This window comes from Rhinolophus ferrumequinum, chromosome 20 (genome assembly GCF_004115265.2).
Source record: "Rhinolophus ferrumequinum isolate MPI-CBG mRhiFer1 chromosome 20, mRhiFer1_v1.p, whole genome shotgun sequence".
NCBI lineage: Eukaryota > Metazoa > Chordata > Mammalia > Chiroptera > Rhinolophidae > Rhinolophus > Rhinolophus ferrumequinum.
The window spans coordinates 5,194,173-5,209,871 of NC_046303.1; the positions used below are offsets into that span (position 1 = coordinate 5,194,173).

The 15,699-nt window shown below is 43.5% G+C and overlaps 1 protein-coding gene across 4 annotated transcripts in view; it reads left to right on the top strand.

The window, feature by feature from the left end:
• Window positions 1–15,699, top strand: part of DOCK4 (dedicator of cytokinesis 4) — a 368,315-nt gene that overhangs the window by 336,429 nt on the left and 16,187 nt on the right. For all 4 annotated transcript variants that reach the window (XM_033088115.1, XM_033088114.1, XM_033088112.1 and 1 more), the window contains 5 exons: window positions 3,372–3,513; window positions 4,857–5,023; window positions 7,614–7,700; window positions 14,156–14,332; window positions 15,062–15,145. In XM_033088115.1, the coding sequence (XP_032944006.1) occupies window positions 3,372–3,513; window positions 4,857–5,023; window positions 7,614–7,700; window positions 14,156–14,332; window positions 15,062–15,145 (657 nt within the window). The remainder of the gene's footprint in view (window positions 1–3,371; window positions 3,514–4,856; window positions 5,024–7,613; window positions 7,701–14,155; window positions 14,333–15,061; window positions 15,146–15,699) is intronic.

The window sequence follows — 15,699 nt, forward strand, 5'->3', positions numbered from 1 at the left end:
AAGTAATGCACTATCTAATTTGCTTTTGGACTTCTAATATAGATATCGCAATCAAAAAAGCTAAGATATCAGCGACATGTTATCCTTTTCAGACAGGTGATAACATCATGAGATGTTCTTTTCACTTTTTAGGTTTAATACACCATACTTCTCTGGGAGTTTTGAATAATTTCCCAAGATATCAAACAATCTTTTGATTTTTTTCCTCCTAAGTTTTGAAGTTTATATCGATGAGCAATCTTTGGTAATTAGAGCTGTTTCTTTTGTGTGACTGATATTCACTATCCTATTCAGTCTGCCATTTTCAGAGTTAGTATTACAGGAAAATGGCAGGGACTTGCAGGGGCTGGGGGTTGCAGACCACAGACAAATTGCAATTTCACATCATGTGGAAATCTACCCCAGAATCATGTGAAAAGTGTTGTTTGGCCCTGCTTGATGACTTTGTGAAAAGGTAAATGTCAGTCAGCAATGGGATCCAGTTTATTCCTAGAATAAACTCTCTGTGCAGAGGGAAAATTTCCAGACGCTCTAAAGTACCTACTGGATGATGAAACATTTGACTATTCTTCCCATTTTTCACATCGTGCCAAGTGGTATCTTAGATGCTTCATATTTACTGAAAACTTCAATATGTGGCATCTTTTATAAAAACATTGGTTGGGAGAGGAAATGTACCTCCCCAAGCAACTAAGGAGACGTGTCTGGGATAATTTTTGAAATTAAGTGAATTCATTACAAACTTTAAATCTCAGTGTACAAATGTTGTGGTATTTGTGTTGCCCTAAATCTTGCTTTAACTAGCAGCATGTATCAATAGATATAGGTTGGGGGTACTTGAAGGAGATGGGAAAGGAGAAAGATTTGACTTCATTGTTTGTTTAATAATCATTAATATATCTGCCTTTTGGAATGAAAGGTCTTAGTACACACGAGCTCAACGAGTTTAATATTCCGTGACCCCAAACCAAAGGTTTTATCCCTTCTTTCCTTCAGGTTCAGAAGAGATCTATATTCTAAAATATCCAAACACCACAGACAAAGATTCATTTTAGTGTCACACGGAACAAACACTCAAATGACAGGTTGATGCCATCTTTAATTGATTAATGTGACTGTGCGTTTGGGTGCCACTCAGACATAAGTAAAATCTCCTTTTTGGTGTAAAAGAGAACCTTCATAATATTGTATGCGTGGTCACAAAGCTACCTCTGAAGGTGGGCCTGCCTGCAGGTAGAGGGAATCCTGATGTTAGGGCAGAGACACTGGCATATTCAGAACACTTGCTGAATTTGAAGACTAAGTTTTGAAAGTGGACATGCTTGGCCTGGGCTCTTATCAGCAACCCCCTCAGTGCACATGGCCTGGGGCCAGGTTCTGAGTGGATGGAAAAGCATTCTAGAGCTGTGATGGCTGGAGACCCCATCTGAGATCCCACGGGAGGGTTCAGACGTGACCCTGCCACAGCAGACCCCCTTCCTCTCTTGGCTCAGAATCCTGCGAATTAAAGATTACATTTGCTTCCATCTTGTACTCACAGCTAACTGGTCCGTTATGCACAGTTTGGAGACCCTAATGTTTTTAGATGGCCCACAAATCTGTTTTAATTACTTTTAAAAATCAGAAGAAAAAAGTGAACTTTTAGGTTAAAACAAGTTATTACAAATTGTATTGTGTATTATACATTAAAGAATATTGATATACTTGTCTTTATACCTAATCAGTCATAAAAATATCATAACAATATGATTTTTATATTCTTATGGAGGAAGGGGCCCACAAAAGCCATAATGTAGCCCCGATCAAATTCTGAATTCAGCTAGCAAGTGTACCACAAGGTACCCAGGCATCTGCCTAGCATATGCAATTAATGTTAATTAAAAGTATAAAATTTTTAAAAAATGAAGTCGTTTTAGAGCCATAAATTTAAAGAGAATCTAGTGGATTAGAAAACTGCCCTTAATAAAGTTTGTTAAAAAGTCAATTACAATAAGCCAATCTCTACATTAGTTCTTTTTAAAACCAGATTTTCCAAATATAAATGGCAGGTCTTTCAAAATTAAAGAGAAGGGTTACCCTCTATTGGTTTCCAAAGGGCACTGCGCCCTTCAGAATCATGAGGCTAGAGCTTTGATTAGGAAATCAGATTCCAGTCTGTTCTTTGATTTAAAAACATATTCCTCATTAAAATTTTCCTTTTATTCGATCCATTTCAAGATAATTTTTAAAGCTCGAATAAATGAATGCATTTCTATAATTATACGATCTACGTAGTTTTTTTACCCTCATGGAAAATGGGTTATTTATTGACAAAGTTGTACGTGCATATGATGTCTCTGAAGAATGGTTTCTCTGGGCAGAATGACTACGGTCAAGGATGGGAAAGAGATTTATGTTTCATTGTGTGCCCTGTTTGTCTAGTTAGATTTTTTTTCTTTTCTTTCTTTCTTTTTATTTTAAGTGTGTATTTCCTCTCTACGAGTTAAATAAGATAGGTGCAGAGTGCCTAGTCAATGACTACACTCAACAATCGCAATTTCATCATCATTAAACTGCAGAAAGAGTTCTTTTATCTCTCACCCATCATGAAGGCACGTTTTGGAAACCTGCCTATCCGTCCAGCTCTCGTCTACCTCAGGGGTGACCTTCACCAGCCTTACTTGAAAAGAGGCAGCCCAGTCCCCCACGATACTTGTATTTACTGGAAAACAAAACCAAACAAAAAGACAGACAAAAATAAGCCCAACATTTTGCAAGCCCCTGAAAATCCTAACTCTTAGCTGAGCTGAGTCGGTCACGGCAAGGAAACTTCCTGTGCCAGCAGAGAGAGTGGGCACGCAGCAGGTCCAGGCTTCCTTTCTGTGCAAGGATGGGATTTATGAAAGTTAAGACTGATCTCTGGGGACTTTAAAAAAAAAAAGAATACAGTGAGATGCATCTTTAGAGATTGCATTTACTTTCTTTTCCTCCACATGGTGAATTTCTCCACATAAGTTAGCTGTCCAGTTTATGAAAATAATCTTTATCACGTGTGCTTGTTCACAGTAGGTGGGAGCATGGATGCTTTGTTTTGTACCCGGTGCTTTGAGAATCAGGATCCTCTCAGCATCTCGTGCAGGTGACCTGGGAGGACTCAGGTGTGCTGCTGGGGTTCCTTGGAAGCAATGCAGTGAAGCTCATGGCCTTCGCCCTGCATTTTTAATATTTGGGCACATTTTTGGACTGTTCCAGTGTACTTTTGTTGTTGATGGTTATAGTCTATTGCTGTGAGGCGTGTGCTCAGTTACTGCCAGTGTCCTGTTTGGTGGTTTCTCTCGGAATTAATGTGCTCAGTTACGAAGTTGTAATTCCTGTTTTCATTTCATGTCCAGAACAAGGAGTTCGTGTGTCGAGGGCATGACTACGAGAGGCTGGAGGCCTTCCAGCAGCGGATGCTCAGCGAGTTTCCCCACGCTATCGCCATGCAGCACGCCAACCAGCCCGACGAGACCATCTTCCAGGCGGAAGCTCAGTGTATCCACAGCAGCACTCCTGCTTGCCACCCGGCCACGCGCAGCATAGAATTCTCGTGCCCGGGTGTTCGGCCTCTGGCCCCCTTTTCAGCTGCCACGGTCTCATTCTTCCTGTTTCTTATCCTCTTATTTTAGCTTAGCTCCTTCTGAACAGAATTGTGCTATTTATTATCATGAGGTCCGCTGCAAAGAAATCTCTTGAAGATTCTGTTAATTTCTTCTCCTTTGCATGAAAAGTTTTCTCTATCTCAACCCTGCTTTTAAAGCCCTTTTTAGTGATTTCCCGTAGAATAGTTTTCCTCTGGCATGTCCTATGGAAACAACGTTAGTTCAAGGAAAGCCTTATGTTTACTGGCACATAGCATTCACCCCCTTTTCCCTTGACATTTTTATTCTGGGATGAGAAAGAGTTACCTCAGTATCTTTTGGGGGGCTCTTAGCCAAGTTATCCTGGACAGCCTTTTATACACGTAAGTCTATATATATAATTGACACTTCCATTGTCTAAACACAAACAACGCAACTGAAATGACATAGGTGTTAGAGACAAAGGGAATTCACCCCGATACTCCTTTCTGGGTCCTTCTGTCTCTTCCTGAACCTGAGGATCTTAAGGAATAGCAGGATCTCCCACTGATAATTAGGTAGACCATGTCAAAGTGGAAACTAAAATGCAACAGAAGCAAGGAGTTACATCAAGGAAAACACTTTATCCTGCTTTGAATGAGAAGAGGACATAAGTATATAATCATATGCAATTTTAAACTATCAGCTACAACTAAACCCCTTGCTCATCAGGGCAAATATGGGAGAGTGGGTACCACCAGTGTGGGGGGAAGCTGGCCTGGAGCATCACACAGGTACACGAAGTCGCTATCAGTACTGGCTTGTGTCTCTGGCCATGGTTGCAAGAGTATTTATACATTATTTCAAAACCAAACAAACAGATTTAAAAGGGGCCATGCAGAGACTAAAGATAAGAGCATCTCCTGCATGGACTGAAGACGCAAGGATCAGAATTAATACAGATCTGCGTACCTAAGGTCTAAACCATTCCCACCCTCCAAAAAACCAGTGACAAATAAATTCATGGGTCATAGAAATTTCAAACAGATGCTTGTGTCAGAATCTCCTCCCTAAAACGAACTCAAGGCCTGTAGTTTGAGAAGAGATTTGCTATGAACTGAGTGAGGTCTGGGCCCTTCCTTGGGAATTTTTTAAATTTCCTCCACCCAAATAACGCCAGATTGGGACTCATCCTCTTCTCTCTGCCACGCTCCAGCTCAAGCCAGACTTCCGTGGGGTTTGCCCAGTGGGGTTTCTTCCTTGACTCGTTCACCCCAGATTTGCAGATCTACGCTGTGACCCCCATCCCGGAGAGCCAGGAGGTCCTACAGAGAGAGGGTGTTCCGGACAACATCAAAAGTTTCTATAAAGTGAATCATATCTGGAAATTCCGTTATGACAGACCGTTTCACAAAGGCACAAAAGACAAAGAAAATGAATTCAAGGTACCGTGCAGTTCTTACTAGATGGGGCAGCTCCTTGGGGTAAGACCCTAAGTTAATATTTACTCAGAATAAAGCCAAGTGACAACCAGGAGGGACCAGAAATTGTTCAATCTGGTGGTTCTCCAACTCTGCTGGGTATCAGGGTGATATGGGGTGCTTTCTAACCAAGGTGATTTCCAGCCCCCCAGCCCAGGAATTCTAACTCAGCAGGTCTGAGAGCTGGCCCCAAAATCAGCTTTGTTGGTGACAATTCTAATGTCAGTGGTCCTTAGACCTGTCTCTGAGATCTGCTTAAGCTCAGCCTCTTATTCATTCATGGTGAACCACCTGGGGAAGCTCAGGATAATTTCTTCTTAGATGCAGTTGAGTGTGATGAGTAAAGGATACTTAAGGAAGGGGAGAGAGGATTTCTGAGCAGAGAATGGTTGGGTAGACCGCTGATACAGTGGGGGAAGCTCTGTGCTGTCTCCAGCTGCTTTTTCTTGTCAGAACGGTGTGACATTAGGGTTTCTGAGAGGACCCCGAGTAAAAGCAAACCATAGACCCTTTGCATGGGTTGAGTTCTCGGTTCTCCTCGGTTCTCCCTGGGCCAGAACTGGGGGGACGGGGGCAAGGTTGTTGCACAGACAAATCCTAATCTGCTCTTTCTGTGACAGCAGCCCCATAGTGAGACCAGACAGATCCCCAGGTAGTCAGTATTTCCTGCCCCCAAACAGAGAACGCAAGCCCATTGTATCATCGTGGGTTACTTGGCTTAGTTTCTTTCATCTCGGATAGTTTCCACTTAAGCTGGAAACCCTCTAACACTGTCACTACCGGTCGTCTAATGTTAGCTCACCTTGTCATCTCTGCCTCAGTGTCACTTCCTGGTGCTCCCAGCAGCAACCCCAGGCATTCTTCACAGCCAAGTAACCGGAAGGGGAAGCTGTGCGAGTTTTGTAGTGTTAGGATGGGACTGATCGAAGACCTGTCCTTTGTGCAGGGAGATAGATGGGTTAAATATCAAGGCCAGGGGACCATTGGAAAAACAGCACTGGCATGTCATTGAAAAGATGTGTGATTGTTTTCTAGTTCTTTGGGGTACTTATGTTTTTCTTTCTGCCCTTCAAAACCCATTAAAGACCGTTAGTGTATGATACAGTTTTGATGGCGATTGCTCCCAGAGAATAGCAAGTCAGAGCTCCACTAGAGTCAGGCCACCGACTTGCTTGGCGTAGACCCAGCCCAAGAACCCACACCTTCTCCTACCTTCTCCGTTGCTTTTTCCACTGTGCCATATTTTCATGTTGCCACCACTTTAAATATGTTCTGGGGTATAGCAACCCCCCCTAAACACAACGGCAAGTGGAGTTCCTCAGTCCTGTGCATGCTGCCCTCTAGAAGCCTTGGCATCTCAACCTCCTGCCCTGCCCTCTCAGAAGCTGCTGGCGCCTGTGCCTGCCATTCCCTGCTGCCTGCAGTTCCCCCCTCCCCCCAACTCCTACTCACTCCTCACAATTCCACTCACGTGTCACCTCCTCTGAGAAGCTGTCCTCCCACAAGATGGCGTGTGTGCCTGCTTCCTCCTCTGTTTTCTCTCGGTAACTCCAGCATTCCTTTCTCTCTATCCGGAGCCCTCATCTGTCTGCTTACCTCCCTGTCACCACCGGGACACTTCAGATCCTGTCACAGGGACTCTGCCCTGTTCATTTCAGCCTCTCGTGGCTGGCACAAAGATATCCTTCCATTTGTGTTGCCGTTGCTGTTGAATAAATGGCATTATTTCAGGAATGTTATAAAGCCGATTAACTATCTTCTTGGGCATATACTTTAAATAAGGTAAAGGAGACATAGATACAGAAACCTGGTTGGCAAAAAAGAGCCATCAACATCAGCTTTTCCCAAGGGCAGCCATGGTGTCCTGTGTCATGGGGGTGCTCGTGCTGGCCAGCGGGAGCCCCAGCTCTGAAGTACAGATGTGCCTGGATGGTGGCAGTTCCAGTCAGCACGAGGATGGTGGCACAGTGGGAATAGCAATGGAGAAGCTGGTTCTAGTGGGTGGGTGCTGTGCCGGCTTACAGGTAATTCGAATGTAGGTTTGAGCACAAGACCCCTTTGAGACTGAGCATCTTCATCTTAAAAATAGAAAGATCGAGCCACGTGATCCTTAGAGCCTTTTGCTCCTTCAGGGTGTTGTGATTCTAATCCTGTGTTGACTGGCTGATACCGTTATCCCTTCCAGATAAAAATGGCTACTCCTTGAGGAGTGAAGAGAGTTTAAATTAGAATTTTAGAGAAATAGCACAGAAAATCATGTGACGGCCTATTTTTGTATTTTAAGCTTGCTCTCTGACGGTGGAGATCATTTGTTCTGCACAGAAGAAAGTTGCAGACAACATTCAATGGCATGATTCACAAAGTTCCAGCAGCTTCTTACTGGCTGCTTCGTGCGTGTGAAGGGATTACCGTTACCGCAGGGCTAGAATGGACACTAGGGAAAAGCTGACGGGAATCAGCCACAGCTGATGAAACTGAATGGCAAACATTGGCCATACCTCAGTCACTAGAAGGAAGGGCAACGTGGGGAACTAATTTGTTTTGTGTTTCGTAGAGCCTCTGGGTGGAGAGAACGTCCTTATACCTGGTGCAGAGTTTGCCTGGAATTTCCCGCTGGTTTGAGGTGGAGAAGCGAGAAGTGGTAAGGACCAGGGCTTGTTCTCAAATACTGTGCATCACAGTCGCTCACCTGCAGTCGTGCCTTATGTTAGTTGCTTGTGCTTTTGTCTCAAAGTCCCTGGAAGCCCTCAGAGTAAGTTGTGAATGTGTGTGACATTGGCTGCTGTGACTGAAGCTTGAAGGGGGATATTCCTGTTGTCCTGGCGCAGCCAGCCAGAGGGCGTACCCCCAAATAAGTAGGACTGCAGCACATACAGCCCGGGCCCTTGAGTGGAAAGAACCCGGTTCCAGCTCTCCTCACTGCTGTAGCTATGTGACCAGCCATGCTTACTGAGTGCTGGACCCACACTCAGAAGGCTGCCTACAGCATCCTTTTTAATTACCACGTCAAAGCCATGTGCTATGGATGGATTCGTAGCCCTCTTTTCACAAGTTTTGACAAGAGGTGAAGAGCTTTGCCAGAGGGCCCACAGCAAGGTGCTGAAAAAGGAGAGACTTGAATCAAGAGTTTTCTGAGTCCAAAACCAGTTATGCATATCTCTTCTGGCCTCGGTTTTCCTTGTGAGGCAAGTGTGAAGGCTGAATATAGCACGTGACGCACAGTAGGTCCACGCTGCTAGAGTTCACAGTAGAAGGGAGGCTGGTGTGTCTGTCAGCCCTGGATAAACAGCAGCTGGAGATCAATGGGTGTCATTAGAGAGCCTGGAAACCCAGTACCCAAGGTTCTTTGGGTTGCAAGACACGCCCCCAGCTCTGCTCCCCAGTTGTGGGGACCCCGGACAGCAGTTGTTGAAGGCAGACCCGCCCTGCTGCCCATGCCACTCTTCAAGCTGACAGCACCTCGATGCCAGCCATAGCCCTGCCATCTCAAGCAGCCCTTCTTCCCCCCATTGGCGCTGAGGCCAGCCCTTTGATGGCCGCAGTCCTCTAGCTGATAGAACTGGGAACAATCGTGAACTATAATTTAACCTCTCCCTTGTTTGGGAAACAAGCCCACCCTGTCAATGAATAAGTAAGAATGGTTCCTGTCCAGATTCTCTTTCAAGAATGGCTTGTCCTACCTGAAATGTCTTGAAGCCTGGAAACCACCCTCCGCGTACCGTGTCCAGTTCAGCTAAGGGTTTCATGGCATTTTCATTTTGCAGTACCAAAACATGCATCTGGCTCCTTAAACAAGTCCAACTCCTCAGATTGCCTCGGTGCAGTTGTGTTCTTGTGGGGCCTGAGTCTGGGGCCCTCAGACTGGTTGCTTCCATGGTGCCCAGGGGCTTTGCAAGAAGGACAGAGGCTGCTGAACACAGCGCTCAGAAAGTCTCACTGTTGTGCCTCCTGCTGAACGGCATGGTCCCAGCCCACCGAAATGTTCTTAGTCATCCATGCTGCACTGATGATCCAGAAAGCCTTTCAGCTGCTCACTGCCCAGAGCCTTCAGTTCTGTGACGGCTCTCCAGTGGTCCTAAGCTTGGAAATAATACGCACACACGTACCTCTAATGCAAAGGAGCGTGCTGATAATGATTAAAGGAGCGTTGCTAAACACAACCTCCAGCATCAGCGGCCCACTTTAGTAGAATACACAATCTTACATTCCATCAAGCAGAACAAATCAAAGTGGGCTTCTTTGTTCGTGAACACAGCCCACTCCTGCCAACCTTTTGTCTTTCTCATTCCCGCTGCCTGGCATGTCCCCACCTTCTGTTCAAGTTGCCAGTTTACTGCTTGAATTCCTACTATAGAAGGTCCTCGAGATCAGGGGCGCATAGTAGGTACTCCATACATATACGCCAAAGGTCAGGGGCGCATAGTAGGTACTCCATACATATACGCCAAAGGTCAGGGGCGCATAGTAGGTACTCCATACATATACGCCAAAGGTCAGGGGCGCATAGTAGGTACTCCATACATATATGCTACACTGAACTGAAATTCCTACATGCAATGCCAACATCTAAAAAGTAACTGAAAACCAAAAGATGTTTTCATAAATTGGGCTCCAAAATTCAGTGGGTAATTAAACCTAATCTGATCTGCACCCCAGTGGGGTGATTTAGCCTGTATCGTTGTCCCTATGTTTTGTAAATTGGCAGTTAGACCTAGAGGCTTGATAAGATGTTGTTTTGTTTTTGTTTTGCAAGACTGTTTCATAGGCAGTGTTAGACACTTGTGGTTGTCTCTTTGCTGTGTGATGTTGACAGGTACTGACCATCATTGATCCAATCCACTAATCCATTAGGGATTACACATGTAATATTTGATCACTCCTTTGTTTATTCATTGGAATACTATAAAGAGAAAAGAGAAACACCCCCTCATCAACCACTGGCTTACCCTGCTACAGGAAAGGAAGGCTAATGCTCTATTCCTTGCCTTTATTTACCAGTTTTCAAAATAATAATTTGGTTCCCTAACCCCCTACGAGAGTGACCTGAGGGGTTCCCTTCCTCGGGTCGGTTTTGTTTGTGGTACTGATAGTAACTCATGGGCTTAAACACAGTTGTTTTGTTTCAGTCCTTCGCAGTTATCACTCTTTTCAGTTTTCAACTTGTTCTATTTTGCGCCTTGGGAGCCTCTTCACATGAGCTCCTGAGTCTTTTTGACAGATCCACATAGACTCTGAGCTCACAGACTGGACCGATTGTCAAATCAGACACAGGAATCAGCATCACACTTGCCTGGTAACTCGTCAACCTGAGAATGTCCAAACCCGTAGAAAATTTTTGTAAGACTGTATTAGAGTTTATTTGAGCCAAACAGAGGCATGCCTGGAAGCAAGATCTGAACAGACTGAGCAAAACGCTTCCCAGAATGACAGTTTGCAGTTTCTTTTATGCCTTTGGAATGAAGGGAGGTAAGGAAGATGACATGAAGGTGGGAGAAAGCAAGGTGGGGATGGATTACAGGCTGGTTAACAAGAAGATGTGTTCTGAGGATAGTTAGCTTCCTAAGGGTCTGAAAAGAGGCATTTCAGAGTTGTGTTCACCTGGATGCACAGAAACAATGGGCAGGCCTGCTTAAGGCCAAGATAACCTTTTACTAAAGAAGTTATAGGCCTGGGCATGACGACCCACCAAGACCTGCCCGGTTAGGAATTTGTGATCAGATCACCCTGCGAGGGTACTTTGCTTTGATTTATTACAACATCCCTTTTTGTCCACGAACTTGAAGGCAATCAAGAGTCTCAGATGAAGCAGAGAGCCCTCTGAGACCTGGGCCTCGTCCTCCAGGTCCCTCTTTTCCACTTCAGTAATAATAATTTGGAAGGATAGATGAGAATTCCTAAGTGACATGCACAGGGTTCCTTACACAGGGAGTGTGTTTAAATTATGGAACATTCCATTTTATACTCTAGAAACTCGGGAAACTTCCCTGGGACATTCTCTAGGGACTCATGCCTCCTGGATTCTGGGATGATTTGCCACAAGCCGTGCTTTAGTTGGGGACTTCCTGATAGGGCATTTCATAGACACCATCTCTTCCTCCTAGCAATTAGCCTATTTCCTTGAAGGTTCCATTGACAAGGCGATAAGACCCAGAAACCTGCCTTCTCTGTTGCTCCCGAGGACCTACGTCCAGTAGAGAAAGTCACCGGTGCTCACAGGCCAGCTGCTTCAGTGCTTTCGTCCCAGCTGCCCTCCTGGTGACTGGTGTGCCAGGGCAGTCCAGGCTCACTGTACTTCTCCTGTCCCAGACCTGAAAGCAGCCACTTCTCCAGTGATCCTGGGTCTTTTCAGTGGCAAACGGCATTTAAAGATCACAGGGGGCCTAGAGGAAAATAATTCCTTGATGAACATTTCTTACACATTATTCTTTGCACACTTCTTTGACCGTCTGCTTAGAATACTTTCCCAAGAAGTGAATTGCTCTATCAGAGGGTCCACAGTTTAACCTTTGGTTCATGGGTCAGCAGTGGTAGCATCAATTTATGCCCTGTCTGGAGGGGATAACTGTTCTTGGAGATACCTATGTTCCTGGCATGCTCTCCAGCCCTGGGTGTTGTATGTTATTTTAATCTTTCTAAATAATAGACCAAAAAATGATCATACTAGAGTTGATTGGGGGTCGGGGGGCATTTGTTGAATGCTAGTAAAGATCATATGTTTTGATATATTCATCTACTCTTTTGTGATTGCACTGATCATATTCTTTGTCTGGTTTTCTTCAGTATTTGAAAAATATCGATAATTTGTCTGTAATGTATGTTGGAAATATTTTCCCAAGTTGTTGTTTGCCTGTTTGTTGCATTTTGATTTGCTTACCTTAAAATTTTTTTCATATGAATAGCATTTGAATTTTTTTTGTCAAAAATACATAACATAAAATTAACCATCCTACACATTTTTAAGTGTACAATACATTGGTGTCAACTATATGCACATTGTTACATATGCAACAGATCATTTGCATCTTGCAAAACTGAAACTCTGTGTCCATTGACTAGCAATTCCCCGCTTCCCTCTCCACCTGCCCTTGGCAACCACCTTTCTACTTTCTGTTTCTAAGGCGTTTTGTTTATTTGTTGACTTTCAGTTAAGCAGAGCTCTCAGACTTTTCCTTTATGATTTAGCTTTTGTGATTATAAAACAAAAGCATAATGTCATAAATAATTGGAAAGTACATACCCATTTTCCACGACTCGGGTAAAGAAACAAAACATCGCCGGTAGCACCCGCCAGGCCTCGGATGAACACTTTCCTGGCGATAAGTCCTTCCCTTGACTTAGATGTCATCATTACCCTCACTTTTATGGTATCAGTTCCCTTGCTTAGTTCATCACCTATATACGCCTCTCGAAAACAAGTCAGTTTAGTTTTGCCTGGTTTTGAACTTTGTATAAAAGTGTCATACTGTATATGTCCTATTGGACCTTCCTTCTGTGACCCAGTATTATTGGTAGTGTTGGTCCACGTTATTATGTGTGACTGAAGTTTGTTTTCATTGCTGTATACTATTCCATCGTATGACCATACCACAATATGTTTATGCATTTAATTGTCAATGGACATGGATTTTGGAGACAGTTATGAACGTGTTTCCTGGTACACATGTAGACACATCTCCTACTCCACTTGTCCTCAGAAATATGCATAGGAGTACAATGGCAGGATCATAAAATACACCTTCAACTTTAGCGTATAATGCCAAAGCGATTGAACCAATTTGAACTTCCAACAGCAGGAGCTGACAGACGCGGCTGCTCACGTTCTCACTTCCATTTGTCCTATTTATGTTTGCCATTGTGGTGAGTGGTTCGTAGTATATTAGTGTGGTGGTATTTTTCACTTCTCTGATCACAAATGAGTTTCAACACCTGTTCATGTGTTTACTGGCCATTTGGATGTCTTCCTTTGCAATGTAGCGATTTCAGTCTTTTGCCCATTTTTATTGGGTTGTTTGCATTTTTCTTATTAGTGTGTACGAGTTCTTACATAGTCAGGTGTTAGGCTCTTTGCTGGTTCTACATGTTACACATATCTTCTACTTTCTGTCGTATCTTTCCTTCTCTTTATAGTGTCTTTTGATGAATGTGCATTCTTAACTCTGACTTAGTCAAATTATTCTAGTACTTTTCAGTGTTGGTTTAAGATCGTCTCAGTCACCTGTAAAAACTCTAATTTGTTTCCTTAACCGAAAGAACCGACATGTAAATAAATGTGTGTATTGCAAGTTTGAATTACTTTACAGCTGAGAGCTTGGCAGACCTTCTCTTCAAAGAGAATGTCACTGACAATCACCATCGTAATGCTGTACATTTGAAGAGCACGTCCATCATTTCCACAGTGAGGTCTCCCATACGACCGAGAATTGTTGAGTCATTATGATTCTGTTTGGCTCGCCTTCAACACGTAGATCCTGCGGCATATACGATTATCATATTTTCTACAACTCCCAACTGTGTGCCATGCTGTGCCACTTTGTGCTGCTTCCTGTATGCATATGTGGTCCATATGGGTGTCTGTCCCATCTTCCCAACTGGGCTGGAAGCTCCTGGACATCAGACCATCTGGAAATACATCTTTGTGTCTCCCGTGGTGCTTTGCATTAAGCACCTCAAAAAGTGACGATAATGAGCAGTCCCCCTGCGTATTGAGCTCTTCAAAAGAAAAGAAAACAAGTTTTAAAAGACACGAGATGCTCGGATTTTCTTTTAAGGATTAAATCGATTGTTGCCTTAGAATGTACAGTTTAATTTCCTGAACCTGTATCTGATGTAGAAGTAATATTAGTAACAATAATAGCGATTCAAAAAAAAAATGATTGTTGCAATGCTAATATATAATTTCAACCAATGAATATACTCAGCTTCCCTTTCTAGACCTGGCGAATGAACAGCTGATGTGTCTTCTACACCCTGTCTATTTTACGGGATGGCCCTGGGAGAGATATTACGGGGAGCCATGGGAGGGCACAGATCATTCAGAACGGGGACAATCTACTTGTCGCGAAATCTAATCTGTATTTATGCTCATTTGCTTTTCAGGTAGAAATGAGTCCTCTGGAAAATGCAATTGAAGTGTTAGAAAATAAGAATCAGCAGCTGAAGACTTTGATTAGTCAGTGTCAGACCAGACAGATGCAGAATATCAACCCCCTGACCATGTGCCTGAACGGAGTCATCGACGCTGCGGTTAATGGCGGAGTGGCCAGGTATCAAGAGGTGAGGACTAGGTGGTGTTGTCTGAAAGTTTTCAGGCGGGATTTCTCGGGGTTTCAGAAACCTTTTATCAAAATATGTGCACACATCCGCATGCTAACATAGGGCTGTAGTTGACACACAGTTCTTCCTTAACTAGAGCAAACGTATAGTCATTTGTGATGCGTACTGACTTCATTTCCCAGCATGTGATATTTGGAGGATAAAAATGTGTGTGTGTGTGTGTGTGTGTGTGTGTGTGCTTGATGACTGAAAGTAGTGAAGGTATGAGAATTGTTTACTAAATGTTTATCTAAAATCATCTCCCTGAGCAAAGTGGTTCATGGGCATAGAAAAGTCTGATCTTGTTGGGAAGATACGTAAGGGGACTTTTTATCTGCACTCTCTTAGTTTTAAACAGAAAAGTATGATAGCTTGGAAGCTGAGGCTACCGTCTTGGTCATACGGAATCTTAAGGCAATTTATTTAAGTATGTAAAGCCATCAAGCATGCATTTGGACTTGCTATTTATTTGTTTTACCAAAGATACTTACTATGTGATCTCTGATCTTCCTTGAATAATCCTTTCCTTCTATTCTTAGCCACCCACACTGGGAATCACTCCATCTGCCTCCCAAACGTGATTTACAATGGTGTCAATTCTTTAAAGATGCCAGGTGTTTAAAAACAACTGTGTCTTCCACTTTCTTCATAACTCTCCCGAAGTCAACTGATTATCCCTTCTCTTACTAGGCATTCTTTGTCAAGGAATATATCTTAAGTCACCCTGAAGATGGAGAGAAAATTGCACGGTTAAGAGAGTTGATGCTTGAGCAGGTAAGGGGACAGAGGCCAGTCACCTTCCCTCTCCTACGTGCGTGCGTGCGTGCTTACCCAGAGACCCACCTACGTGGTTTTCTGCATTGGTGCTCTCGCTGGAGCTGCTAGTTAGGGGTTACAAATTCACCTGTCATAGATCCCCACTTGCTAATTCCTACTTTTTCTTCCCACTTTGATGCAAAAATAAATTTTAACAATAAGGAGACCCTTGTAACAAAAAACCTCACGGAGTCTCTTGGAATGTTTTTAACTGTTCTCTCCTTAAAGATTTGCTGTAGGCTTGATGCTGACTTTTCACTCAAAACTTTGGGCTCAAATAAGTTCAGTCCAAGTCAAAATAAGTGGCTAGATAAATTAATGCGTGAGTAAAAAAATGAGATCCTTACGTAAATGTTATAATAAGGAAGTGGACAAGCAACCGACTTGAAAACAGTCTCATGTTGCAGACTAAGCCTATAGGTGATATGATATGGACAAAACTAGATACAACCTCATCGTTTTCCACTCCAAAGAAGCATAGTTTATTTTTATTTATTTGGTTCTGTCAAGTA